Source organism: Lingula anatina, chromosome 9 (genome assembly GCF_051362555.1).
Source record: "Lingula anatina isolate TDL-2025a chromosome 9, LinAna3.0, whole genome shotgun sequence".
NCBI lineage: Eukaryota > Metazoa > Brachiopoda > Lingulata > Lingulida > Lingulidae > Lingula > Lingula anatina.
In genome coordinates, this window is record NC_141775.1 from 927813 (window position 1) to 951462 (window position 23650).

The following is a 23650-nucleotide window of genomic DNA, read 5'->3' on the forward strand; positions in this document are numbered from 1 at the left end:
ACACCTTTTAATGGTCATACAAACAAACAAACTATACTTCATAATTCATAATTCTCACTATTCAAATTTTAATTCTCTGATTCCATGATACGCACACAAACGCCTTCTACGTTTCAGGGCATTGAGTATGAATAAGCTGTTCTCATGTTTCAGTGTAGAACTATAGTTTTTGCATATACTTACCCAAATTATAAGCCTGTTCAACATTTCTTTTTACTGCATCCTGTGGTGAAGCTTTCCCTGAAAGTAAAAAAAAAACATTTCAATATTTTGAAGGGTGTGTGGCAGGTTTAAGAGGAAGTACTGTGTTCTTTTCAAAATCCTGCTTTATACAATACTGTACATGTCCTTCAGTTAGATATCTTCCCCTTTAAAGCAAAATGAACATTTCAATTCATAAAAAATGGGAAAAAAGACACATCTCAGGCTCGGAAAATACTCCAAAACATTGCACCAGTTAATATCTGTTATGAACATTCAACATTGCAATATCACAGACCACTCGTTTGAGGCATCAATAAATGATTGACTTTAAAGAAGAACAGACAGCAAGAAAGAACACGAGTGCACGCCTGACAGAAGGTCACGTGTGTCAACCTACCGTCACTGCCTTCAATTAGTAGAACTTTAGCACCCAGAAAACATTCGCCAGATAGCAAACGCCCCCACTTGGTTTTCAGATCAGGACGTTTCATGGCATTGAGTATGAATAAGCTGCTTTCTGGAACATCTGGTATGCTGGCCAAGGTCTCCAGCACCGTCTGCTTTCTCTTCCTAGAGTGCTCTCTAATTAAAGAAAGTAGAACGTCTATTACAAATATCTAGTTCACCATCTGCAATCTACAACCTTCAAATTTGTTTTGAATAGTCAAATCATTTCAAACCTCACAAATCTAACGCTATAGGTACTAACACTAACACCTTCAACCGATTTGATTTTGCTTAAATTGTTTTGTACTCTTCCTCAAAGATGTTAAATGGATCAGAATCGAAGTCAAAATATGCACTGACTGCCAGTGTAAATAGCAAATCAAGCAACATAATATAAATTTTCACAAATATACGCATATGAATTGTTGCCACATTGAATATCTGAAAATAATAACTAGACTAACACCCCATTCTCATAGATTAGATCGACCTACATTGGATCGACCTAACTCCCTGGGGGTTCACGCTAAATAGCTGTCAGCCGGGCGGACACGAAAGTTAATTACCCCTTAAAGCTTGTAGTAGGCGGGGACGGACACTTAAGGGGGATTATCTGACAGTAATCTAGTGAGACTCCCCGCGGTGATAGATCGATCTAAAAGTTGTGAGAACAGAGCCTAAGCAATCTACATCCCTATCATAAAAAATCAAAATATATACAGCTTACCCTAAAATCTCTTCCACAGTTTCCACATCTATGACTGCCTTGTGGCCTCGCCATTCCCTCTGTCCAGGTTTATCACTGGAGAGAGCCCACTGCCCACAGACTGCTGTCTTCAGAAGTTCACCATGTTCGGAGTCACTCGCTTTCCAGGATGTTACACGCTCATTATCTGACACACGTGGCAGTGGTTGTTCTCTCCTCACATCCAGGCCAGTGTCCCTATATATATATGTGAAGGGCCATTTTTTCTTGTAACCAATAGAAATGTGTATACCCAGCAACCTCCAACTCAACTGACAATCTAAAATTTGAAAGCATTTATACATTTTTTTTTAGAAATAAAGAAATGTGTTATTTTTTGGAAAAAATCTAAAACGCACACAACATTCAATGTTTGTCTTCATAACAGTTATGTTGCCTCACTACTTGGCCATCTTTCATTCAATAAAATTAATTCGGTCAATATGATTTTCTTAAGCTCATGCGAAGAGAGAAATGTGGAATCATATGCCTAACTTGAAACGTAATAATTGCTGTAACTTTCAGTAGCTTATAATACTTTGATGGTGGTTATACTATTTGATTGACTATAGTCACCATTACATAAGAAAGTCTGCCATCAGTTAAATACGTAAAATATGTTAGGTACAAAATCTTGCTTTTCCCAAGTTTTCTAGTTAAATAATGCAACCCCCACCCCCACCCCCAACGTGAGTATAATGCATTTGAGATGTAAACACAACTGAATATAACGAAACACCATAGTTAACTTACATGGCAATCTGTGTGTCAGGTCAACCTGCCCTGCATGTATCAAAGCATTCGCAAGAGCCCGCCCAGCTCCCTCCCTGTTCCCTGAGAGTAGAGTATCCAGCATCTCCTGGACTTTCTCCACTCTGGATGGCTGCTGAAGTATGGTGGCTCTTTCATCCTCACTGACTTTGCCTTTGCTGACAAGATGATCAAGTACACGATGAAGTTCTGGTTCAGGGAGCTTTTCGGTTATGTCTAAGTATGAACTTAGTATTCCCTTCATACTGCTAGGTATCCAAACATCACGGCCTGCTCTCCTCCCCCGTGAGTAACGTGTAGTCAGTATATTATGTCCCAACTTCTCATGACCTGCATCACATAGTGCAAGAGCCAACACCCTCATTGCTCTTAGACCCTTGTTTCTTTTATTCAAGACAGTGTACAGCAGTTCCCGTGCTGCCAGCAGAGTAGGGGGTCTTATTGGCTGCTGTTCGTCTAGGATTTTGTTGCGTTTTAGTATATCTGTGACATTAGCAAGTGATGAACCCTCCTGGAGTGCAGTACAGATGTCAACGTAATGCTCTTTTAAAGCTTTGACGTAGCCAGGATCATCGTCATATACTTCACGGGGACGCAGTGCTAAAATGAAGAAATGACCATAAACAAAATAATAATGATAACATTGATGATAAATAAGATATTATATGTTGCTCATACGTCCTACACTACACGCACAAGTGATAAATATATATTAAGCTAGATACATTAAAAATAAATAACTAGATGAAGCAGACTTGAATCCAAGTTTTTTTACACATACCTTTAATTGATAACATGTTAACACTTTTTTTCATTCAAAGAAAGACGTGCAGAGAGATTGGAGTCATTTATTTTAAGGGGTATTTTAAACATAACAAAAATATTTTCACGAATATGTAAACTTGATAAATTTCTTTTTATTTTGAGATGCTGTGAGAAACCACTCCCGCTCGCACTTTTAAAGCATTTAAAAGAAAGGAATGTCATGTCAAACGCGCCTAACTTAATTTAAACTTCAATAAGTTACTGCTGTAACTTTACGCAGATAATTAAGCTTTGATTGTGTTTATGCAATGTAATGGCTTTAGGCACCATTATTTAAAACATATATATATATATATATATATATATATATATATATATATATATATTACAAATAAAGGTATGTATGTGTTATATTTTGGAAAAAAAATCTAAAACGCACACAACATTCAATGTGTGTCTTCATAGCAGTTATGTTGCCTCACTACTTGGCCATCTTTCATTCAATAAAATTAATTCGGTCAATATGGTTTTCTTAAGCTCATGCGAAGAGAGAAATGTCGTATCATATGTCTAACTTGAAACTTAATAATTGCTGTAAGTTTTAGTAGCTTATTATGCTTTGCTGGTGGTTATGCTATTTGATTGACTATAGTCACCATTACATAACAAAGTCTGCCATCAGTTAAATACGTATGTTAAGATACTTCATGGTATATTACCACTTCATAGGATAAGAATTACTACTTCATGATAGAAGGCGACTTCATTGGTTAAAAAATAAGGACCCTTAGGAGACTTCGTAATATATTACCACTTCATGGTACATTGTTTCCAAACATGTTTCAGTTCTGGTTGGATGTGGAAATTAGGCGTAAAGGTCGATATGAAGTTTCATTCTAGACCATGATTTCCAGAGTGACGCGTGTATTTGAAACGGGGTGTGTGTGTGTGTGTGTGTGTGTGGGGGGGGGGGGGGGGGGGGGGAAGGAGTAACATTACTCAAGATAGTGCGTATTTTATCTCGTTGGAGAAGCTGTTATTTTCAGATGTTCTCGTAGATACCCGTGAGATTAACTTCTATAAATAATGTACTTAATTTCAAGAGCTCCGGTCCAGTGACGGAAAGCATAAAGCTAGTTTTTTTGTTTTACCCATTTAGTTTTGAGATATTTCAGATTTCAGGACGAGTGAAAACTGACAATATTTGGACGTTGAATCATGGCAGGTCTAAGGCACCAGATGTATGAGACAAACGAAGTGTATAAGTAAACACATTGCCTGCCTTTTAACTAGGGCATAAAACTGACCATGTGTGGTTTGATTGACGTACGGCGCAGGTTTATAGATATGGCTAGTACACAGCAGCAAGATTTCACATTGTTACTTCCTAAACCATCATAGTTAGGAACTTGATACGTCGGGGATTAATAAACCTATCATTAAAGGAATTTGCAAAGGCTCTTCGGAATTCAATTGTGACTTGGGGTGTTGTCGACCCTGGGGGTGGTCTATTCTAATTTTTACATCGTATTTTATGCTAGGAACATGAAACATGGCTACATACTATTTTGAATGTGGAATGTCACTTCGGATTTATTTATTTATTTATTTATTTTTTGGGGGGGGGGGCTGGGGGCGGTTGAGTCTAATTGACATTGTTATTCCTGCTATATTTATCCTTAAGACCAATAAAGCTGGGAACGTAAGGCTATGGGGATTGAAAAATCTGCCTTAGGGGATGTGTATGGGTCCTTCTGGGTTTTTGTGACATTGGGTGTGGCCGTCCCTGGGGAGGTTGATTTTAAATTTTACATCGTTATTCGTGCTTCTACCCTTACGCCATTACAGTTGGGAACATGAAACCTTCCGGGCTGATAAGCTTACCATTGAGGATATGCATATAGGTTTCCGGGAATGTTAGTATGATATTTCAGGTGTGGCTATCCCGGGGGGTGGTTGATTCTATTTTTTACAACTTTATTTCTGCCATCTATACACTTAAATTTTAAGGAACATGAAACGGAGATTGATGAACCAGTCATTTTAATGAATGTGCATGGGTCCTTGAGAAATGTAGAGAACAGCAGAAGCACATACAGAACTAAATGGAATGCATAAATATAGGTCAGGGAATCCAATTAAAAACTAATTCAAGGCCCCACACACTCGATCAGGAATCCTAGCGTTTAACTGCTGTTGTGTCTTAACACAAAACAAAAATGTTTATTTCCCAAGAGCAGTAATTAACATGTGTATTTTATGTTAAAGAACAATGGGACTTGGACCCTACTAGGCTAGGATTCCTGAGAGTATGGGGTCTTGAATGGGTTTTAATTAACTTGACCTATATTCAAGAATACGACTGAAGGTCTGTCATTTAGTACTGTCTGCTGCTTTCTCTACATTTCCCCTTCCTTCCTTACTCGAAGACCGCCATCAGATTCACACATACGATGTAGTACTAGCTGGGTCGGTCCATCTCTGCAAGGAATCTTAAGTGCAATCTATGGAATCAGCTTCATTGCCTGACAAACCACTAATCACTCCACCGCCTAGGGACGGCCACACCCCAAGTCACACTAATGTAGCCCACCCATGCACCAAAGACTCATGTTCTTAATTCGAATGGTCTAGGGGGAGATGAAATAAATTACGGTAATATATATGTGTACCATCCCCAGGGACAGCCACACCCCAGGTTACAAAAAAATAAAAAAATAAAATAAATAAATAAATAAATAAATAAATAAATAAATAAACCTGCCTATGCACACCCCGACATTTTAGTTTCCTCAACCTAAAGACCTATGGGTATATAGCAGAAAATACAATTGAAAGATAATAATCAACCACCCCTAGGTCACCAAAGTCACCAAAAATCCGAAGGACACGTGCACATCCCTAATGGCAAGTTTAAATATCCCCAACGTCTCATGTTCCTCACTTTAATGGATAGAGGATACCAGTAACAACGATATAAAAAATATATACCCCCCCAAAGGACTGCAAAGTCCCCCTACTAAAGGTCTACGGGTAGATAGAAGAAATTACGATGTAAAAATTACAATCAACCACAATAACAATTAACCACAATTCTGAATAAATATCAATCTACAAGCCTGTTGATCTCGCAGACCAACTACGTTAGTTAGGCTGCTAAACAACGAGTAGACCTACCCCACCCCCCCCCCTCCGAACGCCTTATTAACAGTTTCAAAATGCAGACTGTGTCGCAGATAATACTTTCGGGTCAAATGAGAGCCAGCCAAGGGCACATTTCGGGGACACCATTGATCACATCATGATGGACATTCACAGGTGTAGGACCAGAACAGAGCATCTCGGAAACCAAGGGACAGACGTAAATCATTACACTTGCGCGTGTCTTTCCTCATGGAAAAATTAGTCTTATAATCCAGTAACCTACGCGTAAATTATGTTTTCATAGCCTGGTTTACCTGATCTATTAGTTTTATGCATCAAGCGGATCTGGGAAGGGAGGGCCCAGGGGGTCTGGACCCCCTTTTCTTCAACGCTGACCATAATGTCCCATAATGTACTGATTTTTAGAAATACTGAATCCTCACCTACATACGCCTGTGTATTATAAAATTACTCAAAACATGCATTTAATACCACTAAAGAAACCCTATTCAGTCATACAAGTGAATTAAAACGTACAGTTTACCTATTTTGGATAATGTTTACAGTACAAAAACAATATATTTCAAAAACGTTCTCTCTCATAGCGTTGGGCAAACAGGTACTATTTCACCATTATCCCATGAAGTCGCAGGCAATATCTTATGTGGAGATGAAGTCGCAAAATATCCTATGAAGTCGATTTGACAGTAAAATCAGAGCATTTATCCTATGAAGTGGTAATATACCACGAAGTATCTTAACATACGTAACATATGTTAGGTACAAAATCTTGCTTTTCCCAAGTGTTTTGGTTAAATAATGCGAACCCCCACCCCAAACGTGAGTAATGCAGTTGAGATGTAAACACAACTGAATATAACGAAACACCATAGTTAACTTACGTGCCATACTGCATGCCAGGAAACCCTGCCCTGCATGTCTCAAAGCATCCATAAGAGTCCACCAAACTTCCTCCCTGTCCCCTGAGAGTAGAGTGTCTAGCATCTCCTGGACTTTCTCCACTCTGGATGGCTGCTGAAGTATGGTGGCTCTTTCATCCTCACTGACTTTGCCTTTGTTGACAAGATGATCAAGTACACGATGAAGGCCTGGTTCTATGAGCTTTTCGGTTATGTCTAAGTATGAACTTAGTATTCCCATCATACTGCTCGGTATCCAAACATCACGGCCTGCTCTCCTCCCCCGTGAGTAATGTGTAGTCAGTATATTATGTCCCAACTTCTCATGACCTGCATCACATAGTGCAAGAGCCAACACCCTCATTGCTCTTAGACCCTTGTTTCTTTTATTCAAGACAGTGTACAGCAGTTCCCGTGCTGCCAGCAGAGTAGGGGGTCTTATTGGCTGCTGTTCGTCTAGGATTTTGTGGCGTTTTAGTATATCTGTGACATTAGCAAGTGTTGAACCATCCAGGAGTGCAGTACAGATGTCAACGTAATGCTCTTTTAAAGCTTTGACGTAGCCAGGATCATCGTCATATACTTCACGGGGACGCAGTGCTAAAATGAAGAAATGACCATAAACAAAATAATAATGATAACATTGATGATAAATAAGATATTATATGTTGCTCATACGTCCTACACTACACGCACAAGTGATAAATATATATTAAGCTAGATACATTAAAAATAAATAACTAGATGAAGCAGACTTGAATCCAAGTTTTTTTACACATACCTTTAATTGATAACATGTTAACACTTTTTTTCATTCAAAGAAAGACGTGCAGAGAGATTGGAGTCATTTATTTTAAGGGGTATTTTAAACATAACAAAAATATTTTCACGAATATGTAAACTTGATAAATTTCTTTTTATTTTGAGATGCTGTGAGAAACCACTCCCGCTCGCACTTTTAAAGCATTTAAAAGAAAGGAATGTCATGTCAAACGCGCCTAACTTAATTTAAACTTCAATAAGTTACTCCTGTAACTTTACGCAGATAATTAAGCTTTGATTGTGTTTATGCAATGTAATGGTTTTAGGCACCATTATTTAAAACAATCAGTCATAGCTATTCCCTCAAAGAGCCAAATTAGACTTGAGAAAATACATCGTCACTGTGCGTACAACACAAATATGGAATAGCCTACCCGATCAAGTTGTCAGGACAAAAGGCCTCAACTCTTTTAAGAACAGACTAGACAAGTAGTGGAATGACCAGGAACTCAAATATGACAATTACAGGTCCGAAATTAACATCACCGGAAGTCACAGTTAGCTTTGGAGGAAGAGTCCGATAACGAGGATACAGTAGGAACCTGAATCGGAAATCAACGCTAGTCTAATCTAAGTCAAAATTTATTTTTCATTTCGAGACGCCGTGAGAAATACTTGTTTAGTTTATCCGTCAGTTTTTTTTAAAGCCGTAGAATTTTTTTAACTAGCATTACTTAGTTTAGCCTATATACACCTGATAATCGTAATGCATTTACAACATTGGTCAAAAAGGTTGTCCCACCTTCAGTATCATGTACTTTTATTTATATATGATCACACCACAGGAGAAGATTGTTAGAAATAGTGATTTTCATTCCAGATACCATAACTAACATTGTTAGGATGACCAGGAACTCAAATGCAACCTAGCTGTGAAGATATCAAAATTTAATACCACTTATTCACATTTATTACATGTACCCCCTCAAATCCGACGTTTCACTGTGATTTTCACAGAGGTAAAGAAATGTCCATTAAATTGAAATGACACCACCAAATGTCACCAAATGTTCACACATTTAGCATTAAGGCGTACTCGTTAAAGGCGCCATCAACAGGAGATAATTACAGTACACAGTAAACACACACGCTAATAGACACGTGACCTTTACGCATTTATAATATGACCCGACACGAGAACAATATTGATTTATCAAAACATGGACTTGGAACAACATCATGAACAACATCATGGCGGCGGAAATAAAATGTGACTGATTGTTGTCAGGTGCAATATTTTTAGAGTGGCAAAAGTTAAATTGGAAAATACTGTCAACACTGAACCAGTTATTCCAATTTACATGACACAAAAAGTTTCATTGCACTAACCTCTTCTGGATATCTCCTCTATGTCATGTTCAGCTTTCTCAACATATTTCACAATTTTTTTAACGCCAGCATCTTCCAATAGTTCCTTGAGTTTCTCGTAGTGTCCCACTGTTATAACACTACGATTATCCAAGGCTTTCAGGATGTCACTCATCGTATTACAACGCTCCAATTCTCCATCTTCTAAATAAACTCCACTTACAAGTTGTTTTATGTCCTGTAACGTGGAAGTCGTAATTGTTTTGTTCAAATGAATAAACAGTTGATTTTGTCGCCGCCGGCTCGCTTTTTCTTCCCGAGACAAGCCTTCCAATCCTCTATATCGATTGTCAGGGTGCGCCATCTCAGTCAAGAGAAACGCTGCAGATGAGGTAAATTTAGATGCCCATCAGTGTCACTTCAGGTTGCAGAAACAATGGCATGCCCCGCCGTGCCTGACACTCTTTCTGAAACAACACATAAAAAAGTATGAAAAATATCATATAAATATCAAACTCCTAGTCCAAAATATTTTAATAGAACGTAAAATAGAGCACTACCATAATAAGCATTTTTCTTACCCAGTTGGATTCCGAGAAAGTCTGTTTTTGGTACATGTTAAAAGAACCTACTGCCATTTTACCAACGCACACCGATTATGAGCTCAGTATTCACAAAAGTTACAAACCCTAAACATTAATCGTGATAACTTACATATTTGTGTTGTTTAACTAAGATAAGACATACTGAGTGCGTTGGTTATAATCCCATGCCCATTTTATCGGGTCACGTTGAATGACAAAAAATTGCCCCAGCCTCATATACATGAAAGATTATACAAATCAACAAGATCGATGTCTTTTATCTTGGGAACAAGTTTAATTTAGTATAAAGTTAGTGTGCACTATTTCCAAATTAATAAAAAAATTCCTTCTAATTTATTTACTCTATTTCCCCAATTTGTAACCCTTAGTCTCTCTTACGTAGTCTCGTTCGTCATTTTTTTTTTCTAAATGCCTTCTCTCTCACTACTGGCAAGGTAAATTAATTAGATATTAGCAGTTCATAGGTTCTATCAGCTATTTACTTGATTGCCCAATCAGAATCATTCGGGAGCATACGAAGAATAATTTTAAGTTCATCGGTTTTGATATTCATGATCTCCTGACACAGTACACAAGGCACGGATTCCTTAATAGCTGCATTATCTATTCGTTAAACATTGACGTTGACTTAACGTGAAAAAATCCCCGGTATTTTGGGCAGTATAGACGTATGTATTTCCTCTGTGATATGAATAGCCCTCTGGAGAGGAAGTTGTTGTTGCCAAATAAGCAAAAAAAAAAAAAAACGGGGATTGTTTCTGTTTCAAAAATTTGTAAGGCGAACCGAAATTTCACCTTTTCAAAAAAAAAATCTCACATTTAGCTTTTTAACAAGCATGTTACGATAAAATGTAAAGACCCAAATACGTGACCTAAACAACCTCCCCCCCCTCCCCCAAAAAAAGAAAAAAATTATAAAAGATAAAATTTTAATTTCTTTCGTACCTTCTTTCAAAATAATGGGTTTGGGTACGTCGTGTCAGGACGAGGAATCCTGCCTCCACAGACACAGCACGAAATGTACATCCAGAATTATCGTTGCAAACTATAATTACTTTTATAACCAAGTACTTGCTGGCTATATCACTGGGAGTCTCCCTTCTGAACTTAATCTAACATCTGGACACCAGACTTCATGGCTGCACTGGCACACATCAAAGGGTGAGCATTACATCACACTGTCCAATGGCAGGTCACTACTGGTCCACAAGGGTTAAGTAACCACAACTTTTACTGTCTTACAAACAGACAGCCTCTGCCACTCAGTAGGACAGCACGATAAGAAGACTAGTAAGGACTATACAACAAACCTGCTTAAGGCCGGTGATAGGGTTAAATACGCTTAAAATCATGTTTTTGAGTTTTTTGTGTGTTTATATTAATCAAAAAAGTATCTAACGTTGGGTGTAATAATTTTTATGAATTTGCATCGCAAAATGTGTCTTTTGATGAGTTTTTCAACCGGCACGCGCCCCAGTCAGGCTGACAACTAAGCCACGCCTCTGTTACTAAGGGCCGTTGCCATGAGGGGGTCGGAGCACAGTTAATGAGTTATAAGCCGATTACGTGTGCGGTAGTAGGTCATAAGTCTTACATCAGCTTAGCAGTGAAGAAGTCTAGCTAGTACACTATGGGGAAGAATAAAGTTCGTGTTAAAAGTCCATTTCCTGAGGAAAGAAAGAAAATCTTGGACCTATGCGTGGCAGTTGGGGAAAACCGGTCCTATTTGTTTAGACGGATGACTGATTTCTGAATACCTAATAAATGGGCAAAAGAGTTAATCGAATCGTCTTAATTAATTAACAAATGAAAGAAAAATCGATAATAAAAAAACGCTAAAAAGGATACTTTTAGCCTAGCTAATTTTTGCAACCGGAAATGATTGTTGGTCGCCGTTTGCAAAAGGTAAATCTAATGTTGACAAAATAAAATTTTATTCTCCAAGATATGATATCATGGAGCTTGAGAGACACGCGAAAAATTGTGATGTGAATGGCCAAACAAGAGAAATCCAAGCAAGGTTTGACAGCATGATTAAAACAAATTAAATAAAAACGCATGTTAGCGGCTTTGCATTTTGCGATGTTTGTAGAAAAACATTAGGAGCTTAGACACAAGACCTCCAAAAACAAGGTAAGACATTCCTTCACTTTTTTTATTTCCCACCTCCCAACCCAAGCAGCATATCAAAAGCCCCACCTTTAATAATTATGTGTTACGTCATTCTAACTAATTTTACTTAATTTCATTCATCAATTCCCAACCTACGTTCAATAGGGTGACTCCCGTTTTCGTCCACGTCCTCACACATAATTATAAAACTTAGCAAATAATTTTATTCCAAAAGTCTTGGTTATAAATGTATATATACGGGCAGCATGGGGGCACCGTGTGGACTTTCTATAACAAGCATAACTTGTGGGTGGCCATGTTCCCAGTAACTTTGCCTTGTATCAAGCATCACAGCATGTGTCATCTTTTAAACTAGAATTCCAATAAGCATTGTCATCCCATCGTACAATAAGATTAAATATTATATGTTCTGTACTTACGGGATGTTCTTCTAATTTGATGACCTACTGTACTTCACTCGATATTAACCAATAATATTCAATCCAAACACCAAATGGGCGTTAAGCTCTTGGAGTCGCCTAATGAATTGTCATTGAACTCACAAAAAATGTGGCTGCAGCCATGACAGCCATAATATATATACGTGATAATCTTGACACTCGCTCCTCCCACTATACGGCAATTGACTAATCAGAATTTACAACTGCTGACCCATGTGACCTACTGAGTGCTCCGTGCGTGAACACAACTGCAGATAGCTGTTTCAATTAAAAAAAAATATATCTGAAGGAGCATATATAAATACACACACATATGTATAGCCGTAAAGTCTTGTGGAAAATTAACAAAGAGATCAGTATTCTTAAAACCCTGCGCACCTAAACTTTACTTTAAATGTTTTCTAATGGTTTACAAAGATAAGGTGTACGTTATTATATATGTCTCCTGCCATCTTATCATGTCACGTTGAATGACACACAGAATATTCCCCAACCTCATACTTATACGTACATTGGGCAAATCACGTAGACCGACGCCTTTCACTTTGGTTACAAGTTCCAGTTAGTTTTCTGGTGTACAGAATTCAATAACCCTTTCCTGAATTTTTTATTATTTACTATCGCCTCTACATGTATAAAATAACCAAAAATAAATTAAGTTAATAATTTCAACTTAGGCTTTATTTGTAGTTTGGAGTCACTTGGACTCCGATTTTATTCTCAGTGTAGGTTTTTATTTGTCGTGCGATGTCGGGACGGCGCCCGTATGTTGCCAGCTTGTACTGTACACTTGAAAGTTTGTGGCTAATGAAAATAGCAAATAAATTGTTCTTCGACCCAATACAACGAGATCAGTATTGATAAAGCTCTGCGCCCCTAAATTTTAACTTAAATATTTTCTGATGTTTAAGATATATAAGGTGTATATGTTATATATGTCTCCTGGCCAATCTTATCATATCACGTTGAATGACACAATTTTCCCCAATTTACATGTTATATACATTGGACAAACCAAGTAGATCGGCGACTTTCACTTTGGTTACAAGTTCCAGTTAATTTTCTGGTGTACAGAGGTCAAGTAACTTTTCCGATATACATAATGGGAATTCATTACCGTCTCTATCTATCGAATTGGCGGCCAGTAGTGCCTCTCTGCACCCACCCCACTCCCGATAAAAAATTATGTTACCCCTCTCGGCAATTGACTGAAAAAGGTAGAGCTTAATTTGGGCTTTGGGACGCGCCAGGACGCTGAATACTGCCTCCACGCGGACCGTGCAAAAAGGAAAACATGTTTTCCGGGCAACAAACGAGCAACGTATGGACATCACAAGACTTCAGTTTGAATCCTTGGTAAATTAAAACACATTTATTCAGGTACTGTGCTCACAACACTCGAAAGGTTGAAGGTGCCCCAGTTACCAGTATATATCTCTTACAGTTTGTCTTGTATCAAACATGCAAATGTGTTCTGATGAATGTAATTGCCAACTTGTGTCAACTTTAAGCGTATTAATTACCTCTTATACTAATATTCTTATAAGAATCACCATGCTATAAGATTAAGAATAATACGGTTTCTACTCACCGAATGTTCATCTGGTTGTTATTTGATGAACTATTTCAATGCCTGTCTGCTTGTTTGTCGTTTGGACCTTCGTCACAAGTTATGATCAGTCTTTGTCGAAAAACTGCGTACAAAATGAACTGAACCTTGCGTCACTGCTATAAAAATACAACGACGCCCCTTGTGTTTACCTATGTGTCCTTATCACAGTCCCTGGCTCCAAAGCTCAAGGCTCTTAGGAACCATTCAGATCGAGAAGAGCCGAGTGCTAGTAAAACTGCGAACTAAATGTGGCGGACCTACATGAAAGGAAGACCGCTAATCCTGTAAAGGTCTCTCCGCCTCTCACACCCCTCCCCACGCGTCGTCCCTCGACCGGTTGAATTGAGCGGTTGAGATTAAATTACTGTGCCCCTGCTGGGACGACGCGTGGGGAGTGTGAGAGGCGGAGAGACCATTACATGATTAGCTTTCTTCCTTTCATGTAGGTCTGCCATATTTAGGTCGCGGCCTTACTAATACTCGGCTCTTCTCAATCTGAATGGTCCCTAAGTAAGTAATGGTTTTCAGTAAATATCCGAAAACAATGGATTTAGATAGTAAGTGACCCCAAAGTTCAAAATAACCCGTAGTACTTGCTTAAAAACAAAGTACACACCCATTGTGGAATTTTTAAATTTGATGCTAAAAAGTCCCCTACATGTAACTTTGATAAAATATAGATTAAAATTTAACCCATAACTTTGGAGTTTTAATATTTAACATATTAAGTTTTGTTATATAAAAAGGTTATCATACGTGTTTTCGTACATGTACGTGTCTTTGTTGAGGAAGCAGTGGTGAAGTGGGAGAGGAGGATAAGGGGGAACAAAGGAGTTTTCTAGCACGTAACCACACATGGGAGATTTAAAAATGTAGGTGAAATTGACCGATTTCAAACTGCATTTCGTAAGTGTGGTGGTGCTAGAACTTGGAACTGAAGGTCAGAGGTCCGTGTACACTCAGCTCTACCCTGTATTTTGTCAACGTACATCTATGCTTTCAGTATCGATATCGAGAAGCGATGACCGTATAAGGTGATCCAATTTGATAATCGACAAAGTGTCACATGATGGAGTAAGTACGTTACCCCGAGGTTCAGAGGCCAGTCGAAGATAATCTTTATTTTGTCAACATGCCGCTGATGTTTCCATTAACCCAAGTGAAAGTGTAATTAAAGGACAAGGTCTTCAGACACCCTTGTTACCAACTGCACTCAAGAAAGTAGTAAACCAAATATAGCTAATTCGGACAAAGTCAACTTTCTACACCATGTTTAACAGAGGTTACTCGGAATTTTCCTCTAATTCATCAACATGTGCTATAAATTTACGTATTTTTAAATTATGCTACATTATCTATCATTATCTACAATAACTTAACATTATTCTTTTACTAGAGGGACCTTTCAATAAAAGTCAACGGCCAAATTTCGAACACCATATTTGTTTTTGTCCTTTATTTATACTTTTCAGGGGCGGATTGAGGCCGTCTTCTGGGTCTTCCGGAAGACGGTCAGATTTTCAAGTTTACATTGACGGGTATCTAATTTTTTCTGTCGGAAGACGGTCAAAAATGGAGGATGGATCAACAAAGATAATTTGGAAGACTGTCAGAAAATATCTCTGGATCCGTCCCTGCTTTTGCTTGGGTTAATAAGATGTGGAAGGTTGCAAACCCATGAGGCAAGCCGCTGTCACAGGATGTGATTACTTCCTATTTCTTACAAAGTGATAGCTAACAAAGTAATGACTGATTTGGCAGATTAGAGAATAGCTGAATGCAGTTGTTATGTTGTTGTGTGCCGTCACTGCTGTCTAAGTTGCATGCGTTTTGTGTGCGTATTTTGATCGTCTTAGACCAAAATAATTTTTGACGGAAGCGCAACTGAGTGCGTTAGTGGTGAGTAGTATCTGGCATCTTGTTTGCATGCATCATGTTCGGGTTACGTATGTTTATGTCCATATTCATTCATTTATTATCTATTTATTTATTTATTTAATGTAAAACCGGCGAGCACTTGGCACGTATTCACAATGATTAGTTTGTTTCGTAAAATTATTTCGGGAGTAATGACATGATCGACTACAGGAGAAACTTTTTAAAGGGTTTTATTTTTCTTTACAAACCTTAAGTGACGTTGCGAAGATACTTGTATGTTTTACGTACTGCATCTGTGTATCTGTCTATCTCTGTTTCATGAATGACTATGTGTGCTGATGGCCTCTTTCCGGTAAATTTTACAAAATTAAATTGCTGATAAAATCGCCCAATACCATTCAACATTATTCATGAAAGTAGGTTTTGAAGTTTATATCATGATATCAGCCTTTTTTCCATAATAATTTTCTAATAAAATGAATGAAAAAGAAAAACAGATCGCTGCTTCATTTTACTTATAGTGTAGACGTAAAGGCGAAGCCGATTATTTTTTGCGTACCTCATACCATGGGTTTCATGATTAAAATATCATGTGAATTGATTGTGCCACTGTTTTGGGTACTTAATTGTGCGATCTTTTTATTTACAGAAAACGTAATGTGAAATGAAAAACTACGACAACAATCCCAAGAGAACATGATGAATTTTGTCACAAAAATTAACAATAACATTGCAAAGCCATTCGAAACAGTTCCCAACTATAAATGAACGAGAAGAGTTGAGATGAAATCAAAAGACCATGAGAAACAATTAAAGTAAGTTCTAAATTATTGCAGAATTATTCTGCATTATTGAACACATTTATTGTCTTCAAAGGTTTTGTCAAAAGAAAGAACAAACTTATTTTTTGTTTTTTCAAAGCTTCATTTATTAGAAACAAGTACTCAAGCACATGCACAGGTATAAATGCCAAAAGTCAAACGCATCCCTTTTTCTTTTCACATTAATCTACTTTATATGTAGTAATACATGTCATTTCATCTTAAATCCCGCTATGAAGGACATATACAATTGTACATGTAACTAATAAAGATGTATAATAAGGTTGCGTATGGGTCACTAGCAGCTTTGATTGGCAGTGCTTGCAGTTCATACACAATAGCCGAACAGTGGATGAGACCGTGTTTTTAAACAAGTTATTTCACTCTTTTTAAATGTATTAGAAATTCTACTTGAGTTAGAATATATACATAAAGTATCTGTTCCATGAAAGACGAATACGTTGTCGATGTCTGAGCTATAAAAATTTTCAATAATTCAAACCCAATATTTCCCATGGGATTGTATTCCTTTATGACAACTGGGGTCTTTTTGTCGGATAAACAGGACGCTCATGACGTCACACGCAACCTTTATTATCCTCTATTACGAAAGGCATATATCAACAATATTGGAATGTTTTGTCATTTTGCAGTTAGATGCGATAATTGTTCTAGTAAATAATTTCTAATTTTTTTTTTTTTTTTTTTTTTTTTTTTTTTACTGTTATCACATTTTCACATAATTCATACTGGTTATTGTCATTTACAACCCAAAGAAATCTACTTTAAGAAATGAGATATTTACATTAGTTTTTATACTTGATTAATATATAAAAAAGGTACCAGGTGTTAAGGTACAGGTTTTGCTCCTAGGGCTTTCTTATATCAGGTGAAAAGTACTGGGGTCATAAATGACCTTACATATTTTTCATAATTTAACCATATATTATAGTCGAGCAATATAGTGAGAAATCCATGCACTTCAACCAACTATCATGAGATTCGTTACAAATAATCTTACTTAGTTAATATATAAATACAACATAAGCATTTGTCAAAAAGTTATCTAGAGTAACCGATTCCCTCAAGTAAGGAACCGTCAAATATTCAATATCCTTCGCCTTCCCTATCAATTAAGATAGAACGGCCTAACATTTTCATTATCACACATGTTAAGAATAATATATATATACTCGTACAGGAAAAACACTTTTACTTTATATATATGTGGTTAAAATAATAAGCCCTACTGTTTTTTTTTTTTTTTTTTTTTTTTTTTTTTTTTGTTTGTTTGTTTGTTTGATTTGTTAATTGTTATATATATATATATATATATATATATATATATATATATATATATATATATATATATGACCGTGTCTTTTTTCTTCTTATTCCTTTCCTTGACCCAAGATGGTAAGATCTTTTATTCTCTATGATATGGTGCATTGCTTACCCTTTGACGGGTCGACCCCAGTTGCTTCTGAAAATCACAAGAACAACTAGATAAAAATTTTATACGCGTATGTAACTGACACAACCTCTGCTAATTTACCTGATGCAGATGACTGAATGTTCTGGTTATATAATGTTTATTCTTTTACTCTCAAGCAAATCGTTTTATTTCCTTTTTAACCAACATGCTCACACACCTGTCTGCGTCCCTAATGTGGTGTTTCGTTGCTTCTTTGCACTGCAGTCTTCTGTTGATTCTGAAAATTACAAAAAGAATTGCATTCGTATATAACCTTTTCCCAATTAACTGTTGAAAAACGGACGTTTATTATTTTTTTTTTTTTTAGAAACTTTCTTTTAAGATCACTAAGTAGTAAGGCAATATCGTTTCACATTCTGTAAAACGGAAGTAAGTTAGGTTCGTTTTGTTAAAAGAAACCCTTGAACACCAACTATAGTCGATGGTTTTGCATACTTACCCCCACTAGTTTCAGTGGAATCCTGTTTTCTCTTCATTCCACCATGAGACATTCCTTTGCCTGGAAGTAAAAGGCACCTTATCATTTATTTGATACGATATTATTCAGGTACGCCTGATACATGTATAGGTCATAGGCGGATACACCCATTCTCCTTTACAAAAACTAAATAAACAATGATGACACAAACCAAACGAAAAAAACAATGCAAAGTCAAAGCAATTGTTAAATTTTTTGAACACCATATTTTGAATGCCCCGCAAAAATATTTCTACGTCAAATTAGGAAGGCAATATTTATTAAGTTAATCATGAATCCAGAGAGAGAGAAAGAGAGAGAGAGTCAGTCCACATGTCTTTAATAAAGTGTGCACCTACCGTCACTTTCCTCAATAAGTAAAACCTTTGCCTCAGGAAGAATTTTGCCCGACAGCAGTGGACTCCAATTGGTTTTCAGATCCGGCCGTTTCATCGTGTTTAGGATGAATAACGTTTCATTAGGTATGACATCCAAGACTTTAAGTACCGTCTCCTTTGACTCGCTTAAAAGAGAAAATAATTTTTATGTCAAACCATCATTTCTTGTTATTCATTATCTTAATTAATCAATCCGATGTTAGGCACTCGCATCATAACATGTTGAATTGCAAATATCAAAATAGTCTAAGTTGTATCATTTATTAAAATCCACATGTTTATTTATTTACATTGCACATATTCATAGAGCTAGATAGTTAAAAAGAAAAAAATATTTAGAAAACCAATATATATGCTAAAAAATATTTTTATTCATATCAACACTAGAAGTAATTGTTATGTTATTTCCTTTTCATCTATCCAGTGCAATAAAGTGTTGTATTAGTTATATAACATATTGTAAAATTCCAACTATAATAATAATAATAATAATAATAATAATAATAATAATAATAATACACATTTTAGCACACTGACACCTAATAAATTACAAAATATTAACAAAACTCACTATTCTAAAGTTACTTTCATAAAAAGTTTGAGCCTTTACCCTGAAATATCATCCAATATTTCCAAGTCGATGACTGCCTTGTGACCTCCCCATTCCCTCTGTCCAGGTTCGTTGCTGGAGTTAGCCCACTGTAAACAGATCACGAACTTCACCAGTTCACCATGTTCGGAATCAATTGCCTGCCAGGGTACCACACGTTCGTCAGGGCGCATGTGGGGCAGAGTTGTTGGCAGTGATCTGTTTCTTGACAGCAGATCTGCGAGTCTATCGCTGATGCTGAGATTGCGCAGTTTGTCTCTGTAACACTCACTTAGTATCTTTTCCAGTAGAGACCACCACCACATCGCTATCAGAATAATGAAAAGCATATTATTTAAAAGTAACTCAAAAACAAAGTGTGGTTACACAGGCCCGTTGCCAGCAAATTCAAAAGGGGGAGTCTTTTCTGGAAAAGTGGACATTTACAATGAAACTTATGTGTACCTAGATTTATTTTTACCTAAAATGGACCTTTTCCTGACAAAAGGGGCGTTCTTTGGAATCCTCCGACCCCCCTCCCCCCCCCCCCCACCCCCACCCGGCTACGGGCCTGTGGTATTTACAAAGAAGCTACATGTACATCGATCGCATTCGACATTAAGAAATCGCTCGTCGGGATCGTCAGTGCCTTTTATTTATTTTTCATAGAACTTTAAACAATTTCAGGGGCGGATCCAGGATTTTTTGAAAGGGGAACCACCGATCCGAAGCCAACCCTTCCTCCCCCCCCCCCCCCCCCCCTTGACATGGGGTTCTGTGCCCGTTGCCCGAAATATGTTGGTATTTAAGAGGGCGAACAGTGCCATTTGGCACGGTTTAGAACTATGATTCAGCTAGTCAAAATTCTAATTTAATAGTGGACCAGAAATCGAAGGGGGGTCAGGACCCCCCTTTAAATCCGCCACTGAATTTCCTCAAGTTTTATCACATCCAAAATCATTAAAAAAACTATCTACAACCCCCCCTTCAGACCTTGAGTTCCAAGTTTGTATCTTACTTTTTTCAACAAATTTGGTTATAATCTAAATCTTAGTGATTAAAAAATTGTCGAAGTAAAATTGACTTGTTGTTATATAATTGTCTTACGCTCATAGTTTACCTTTCATTTGAAAGTATTGATATTCATTAATGTTTTCATCGTACGGCTATAAAGTATACCACGTCACCTACGAAGCTGCTTTCCGAATGACAGATGAGCGTGCACAATTATTCATAAAAAACACATCTTTTAATGGTCAAACAAACTTCATAATTCATAATTCTCACTATTCGAATTTTAATTATCTGATCTAATGATAAGCACACAAACGCCTTCTACGTTTCAGGGCATTGAGTATGAATAAGCTGTTCTCATGTTTCAGTGTAGAACTATAGTTTTTGCATATACTTACCCAAATTATAAGCCTGTTCAACATTTCTTTTTACTGCATCCTGTGATACAGCTTTCCCTGAAAGTAAAAAACACATCAATATTTTGAGAGTGTGTGGCAGGTTTAAGAGGTAGCAGTATGTTCTTTTCAAAATCCTACTTCACACATGCCCTTTGGTTAGATATCTTTCCTTTTAAAGCAAAATGAACATTTTAATTTACAAAAATAAAAAAGGAAAAAAAAAGACACATCTCAGGCTCGGAAAATACTCCAAAACATTGCACCAGTAAATATCTATTATGAACATTCAACACTGCAATATCACAGACCGCTTGTTTGAGGCATCTATAAATGGTTCACTTTAAAGAAGAACAGACAGCAAGAAAGAACACGCCTGACAGAAGGGCACGTGTGTCAACCTACCGTCACTGCCTTCAATTAGTAGAACCTTAGCGCCCGGAAAACATTCGCCAGACAGCAAAGGTTCCCACTTAGTTTTCAGATCAGGACGTTTCATGGCATTGAGTATGAATAGGGTGCTCCGTGGTAAATCTGGTATGCTGGCCAAGGTCTCCTGCACCGTCTGCTTTCTTTTCCTAGCATGGTCTCTAATTAAAGAAAGAAGAAAACTCTATTACCAATGCCTAGTTCACGATCCCGATCCGCAAAAAATAATCTTCAAATTTGTACCAAATAGATAACAATCTTTCCAACCTCACAAAACTTCGTCGAATCTAAATCTTTGAACTAACACCTTCAATGGATTTTACGTTACTATTGTGTTTTGTACTCTTCCTTAAACATTTTGTAAGTCAAAATGTCCACTAACCGCCAGTGTAAAAAAAATCAAGCAATATTAATAATATAAAGATACACAGTGTGTATAAATTGTCACTTTGACTTTCTGAAAAAATAACTAAACTCGGCAATCCGAACCCTTATCATATAAAGTCAAAATATTTCCAGTTTTACCCTAAAACCTCTTCCACAGTTTCCACGTCTATGACTGCCTTGTAACCTCTCCATTTCCTCTGTCCAGATTCATCACTGGAGAAGGCCCACTGCCCACAGACTACAGTCTTCATAAGTTCACCATGTTCGGAGTTACTCGCCTCCCAGAATGTTACACGCTCATCAGCTGACACACGTGGCAGTTGTTGTCCTCTCTTTTCATCCAGGCCAGTGTATCTATTATGCATGCCAGTATGCATACTATATTTTATAGTGTAATAATGATTAAGTACCAAACTCAGCGGCTTCCACCCTAAATCAATATCTGAAATTTGAAAACATTTCATATATATATATATATATATATATATATATATATATATATATATATATATATATATATATATAAGGTATGTATGTGTTATTTTTTGGAAAAAATCTAAAACGCACACAACATTCAATATGTATCTTCATAGCAGTTATGTTGCCTCACTAACTGGCCATCTTTCATTCAATAAAATTAATTCGGTCAATATGATTTTCTTAAGCTCATGCGAAGAGAGAAATTGTCGAATCATATGCCTAACTTGAAACGTAATAATTGCTGTAACTTTTAGTAGCTTATTATGCTTTGATGGTGGTTTTACTATTTGAATGACAATAGTCACCAGTATATAAAACAGTCTGCCATCAGTTAGATATGTAACATATGTTAGGTACAAAATCTTGCTTTTCCCAAGTTTTCTGGTTAAATAATGCGACCCCCCCCCCCCCCCCCCCCCAACGTGAGTGATGCCATTGAGATGTAAACACAACTGAATATAACGAAACACCATAGTTAACTTACGTCTCATACAGATTGCCAGGTCAACCTGCCCTGCATGTGCCAAAGCCTCATTAAGAGCCCCCACAGCTCCCTCCCTGTCCCCTGAGAGTAGAGTGTCCAGCATCTCCTGGACTTTCTCCACTCTGGATGGCTGCTGAAGTATGGTGGCTCTTTCATCCTCACTGACCTTGCCTTTGCTGACGAGATGATAAAGTACAAGATGAAGGTCTGGTTCAGGGAGGTCATCAGTTATCTGAAGGTATGCACTTAGTATTTGCCTCTTACTGTCAGGTATCTGAACATAACGGCCTGTTCCCCTCTCCCGTGAGTACTGTGTGGTCAGTATATTACATGCCAACTCTTCATGACCTGCATCCCATAGTGCACAAGCCAACACCCTCATCGCTCTTGGACCCTTGTTTCTTTTATTCATGACAGTGTACAACAGTACCCGTGCTGTCAGCAGAGTAGGGGGTCTTATTGGCTGCTGTTCGTCTAGGATTTTGTGGCGTTTTAGTATATCTGTGACATTAGCAAGTGTTGAAACCTCCTGAAGTGCAGTACAGGTGTCATCGTAATGCTCTTTTAAAGCTTTGACGTAGCCAGGATCATCGTCATATACTTCAGGGGGACGCAGTGCTAAAAGGAAGAAATGACCATAAACAAAAAAATAATGATAACATTGATGATAAATAAATAAGATATTATATGTTGCTCATACGTCCTACACTACACGCACAAGTGATAAATATATATTAAGCTAGATACATTAAAAATAAATAACTAGATGAAGCAGACTTGAATCCAAGTTTTTTTACACATACCTTTAATTGATAACATGTTAATACTTTTTTTCATTCAAAGACGTGCAGAGAGATTGGAGTCATTTATTTTAAGGGGTATTTTAAACATAACAAAAATATTTTCA

General features: G+C 37.2%; 1 protein-coding gene across 2 annotated transcripts in view; it reads right to left on the bottom strand.

The window, feature by feature from the left end:
- The window catches only part of LOC147759750 (uncharacterized), a 31600-nt gene that overhangs the window by 2678 nt on the left and 5272 nt on the right, over positions 1-23650 (bottom strand). The window contains exons 3-11 of one of the 2 annotated variants that reach the window (XM_086994784.1): positions 22744-23361; positions 21918-22221; positions 21369-21553; positions 20967-21023; positions 19576-19882; positions 18927-19090; positions 18550-18609; positions 18268-18327; positions 17959-18098 (exon numbers count right to left, since the gene is read on the bottom strand). In XM_086994784.1, the coding sequence (XP_086850910.1) occupies positions 18049-18098; positions 18268-18327; positions 18550-18609; positions 18927-19090; positions 19576-19882; positions 20967-21023; positions 21369-21553; positions 21918-22221; positions 22744-23361 (1805 nt within the window). In that variant the 3' untranslated portion in view covers positions 17959-18048. Of the gene's footprint in view, positions 1-17958; positions 18099-18267; positions 18328-18549; positions 18610-18926; positions 19091-19575; positions 19883-20966; positions 21024-21368; positions 21554-21917; positions 22222-22743; positions 23362-23650 lie in introns of those variants that run through there. The other variant, XM_086994786.1, reaches the window with a different exon arrangement.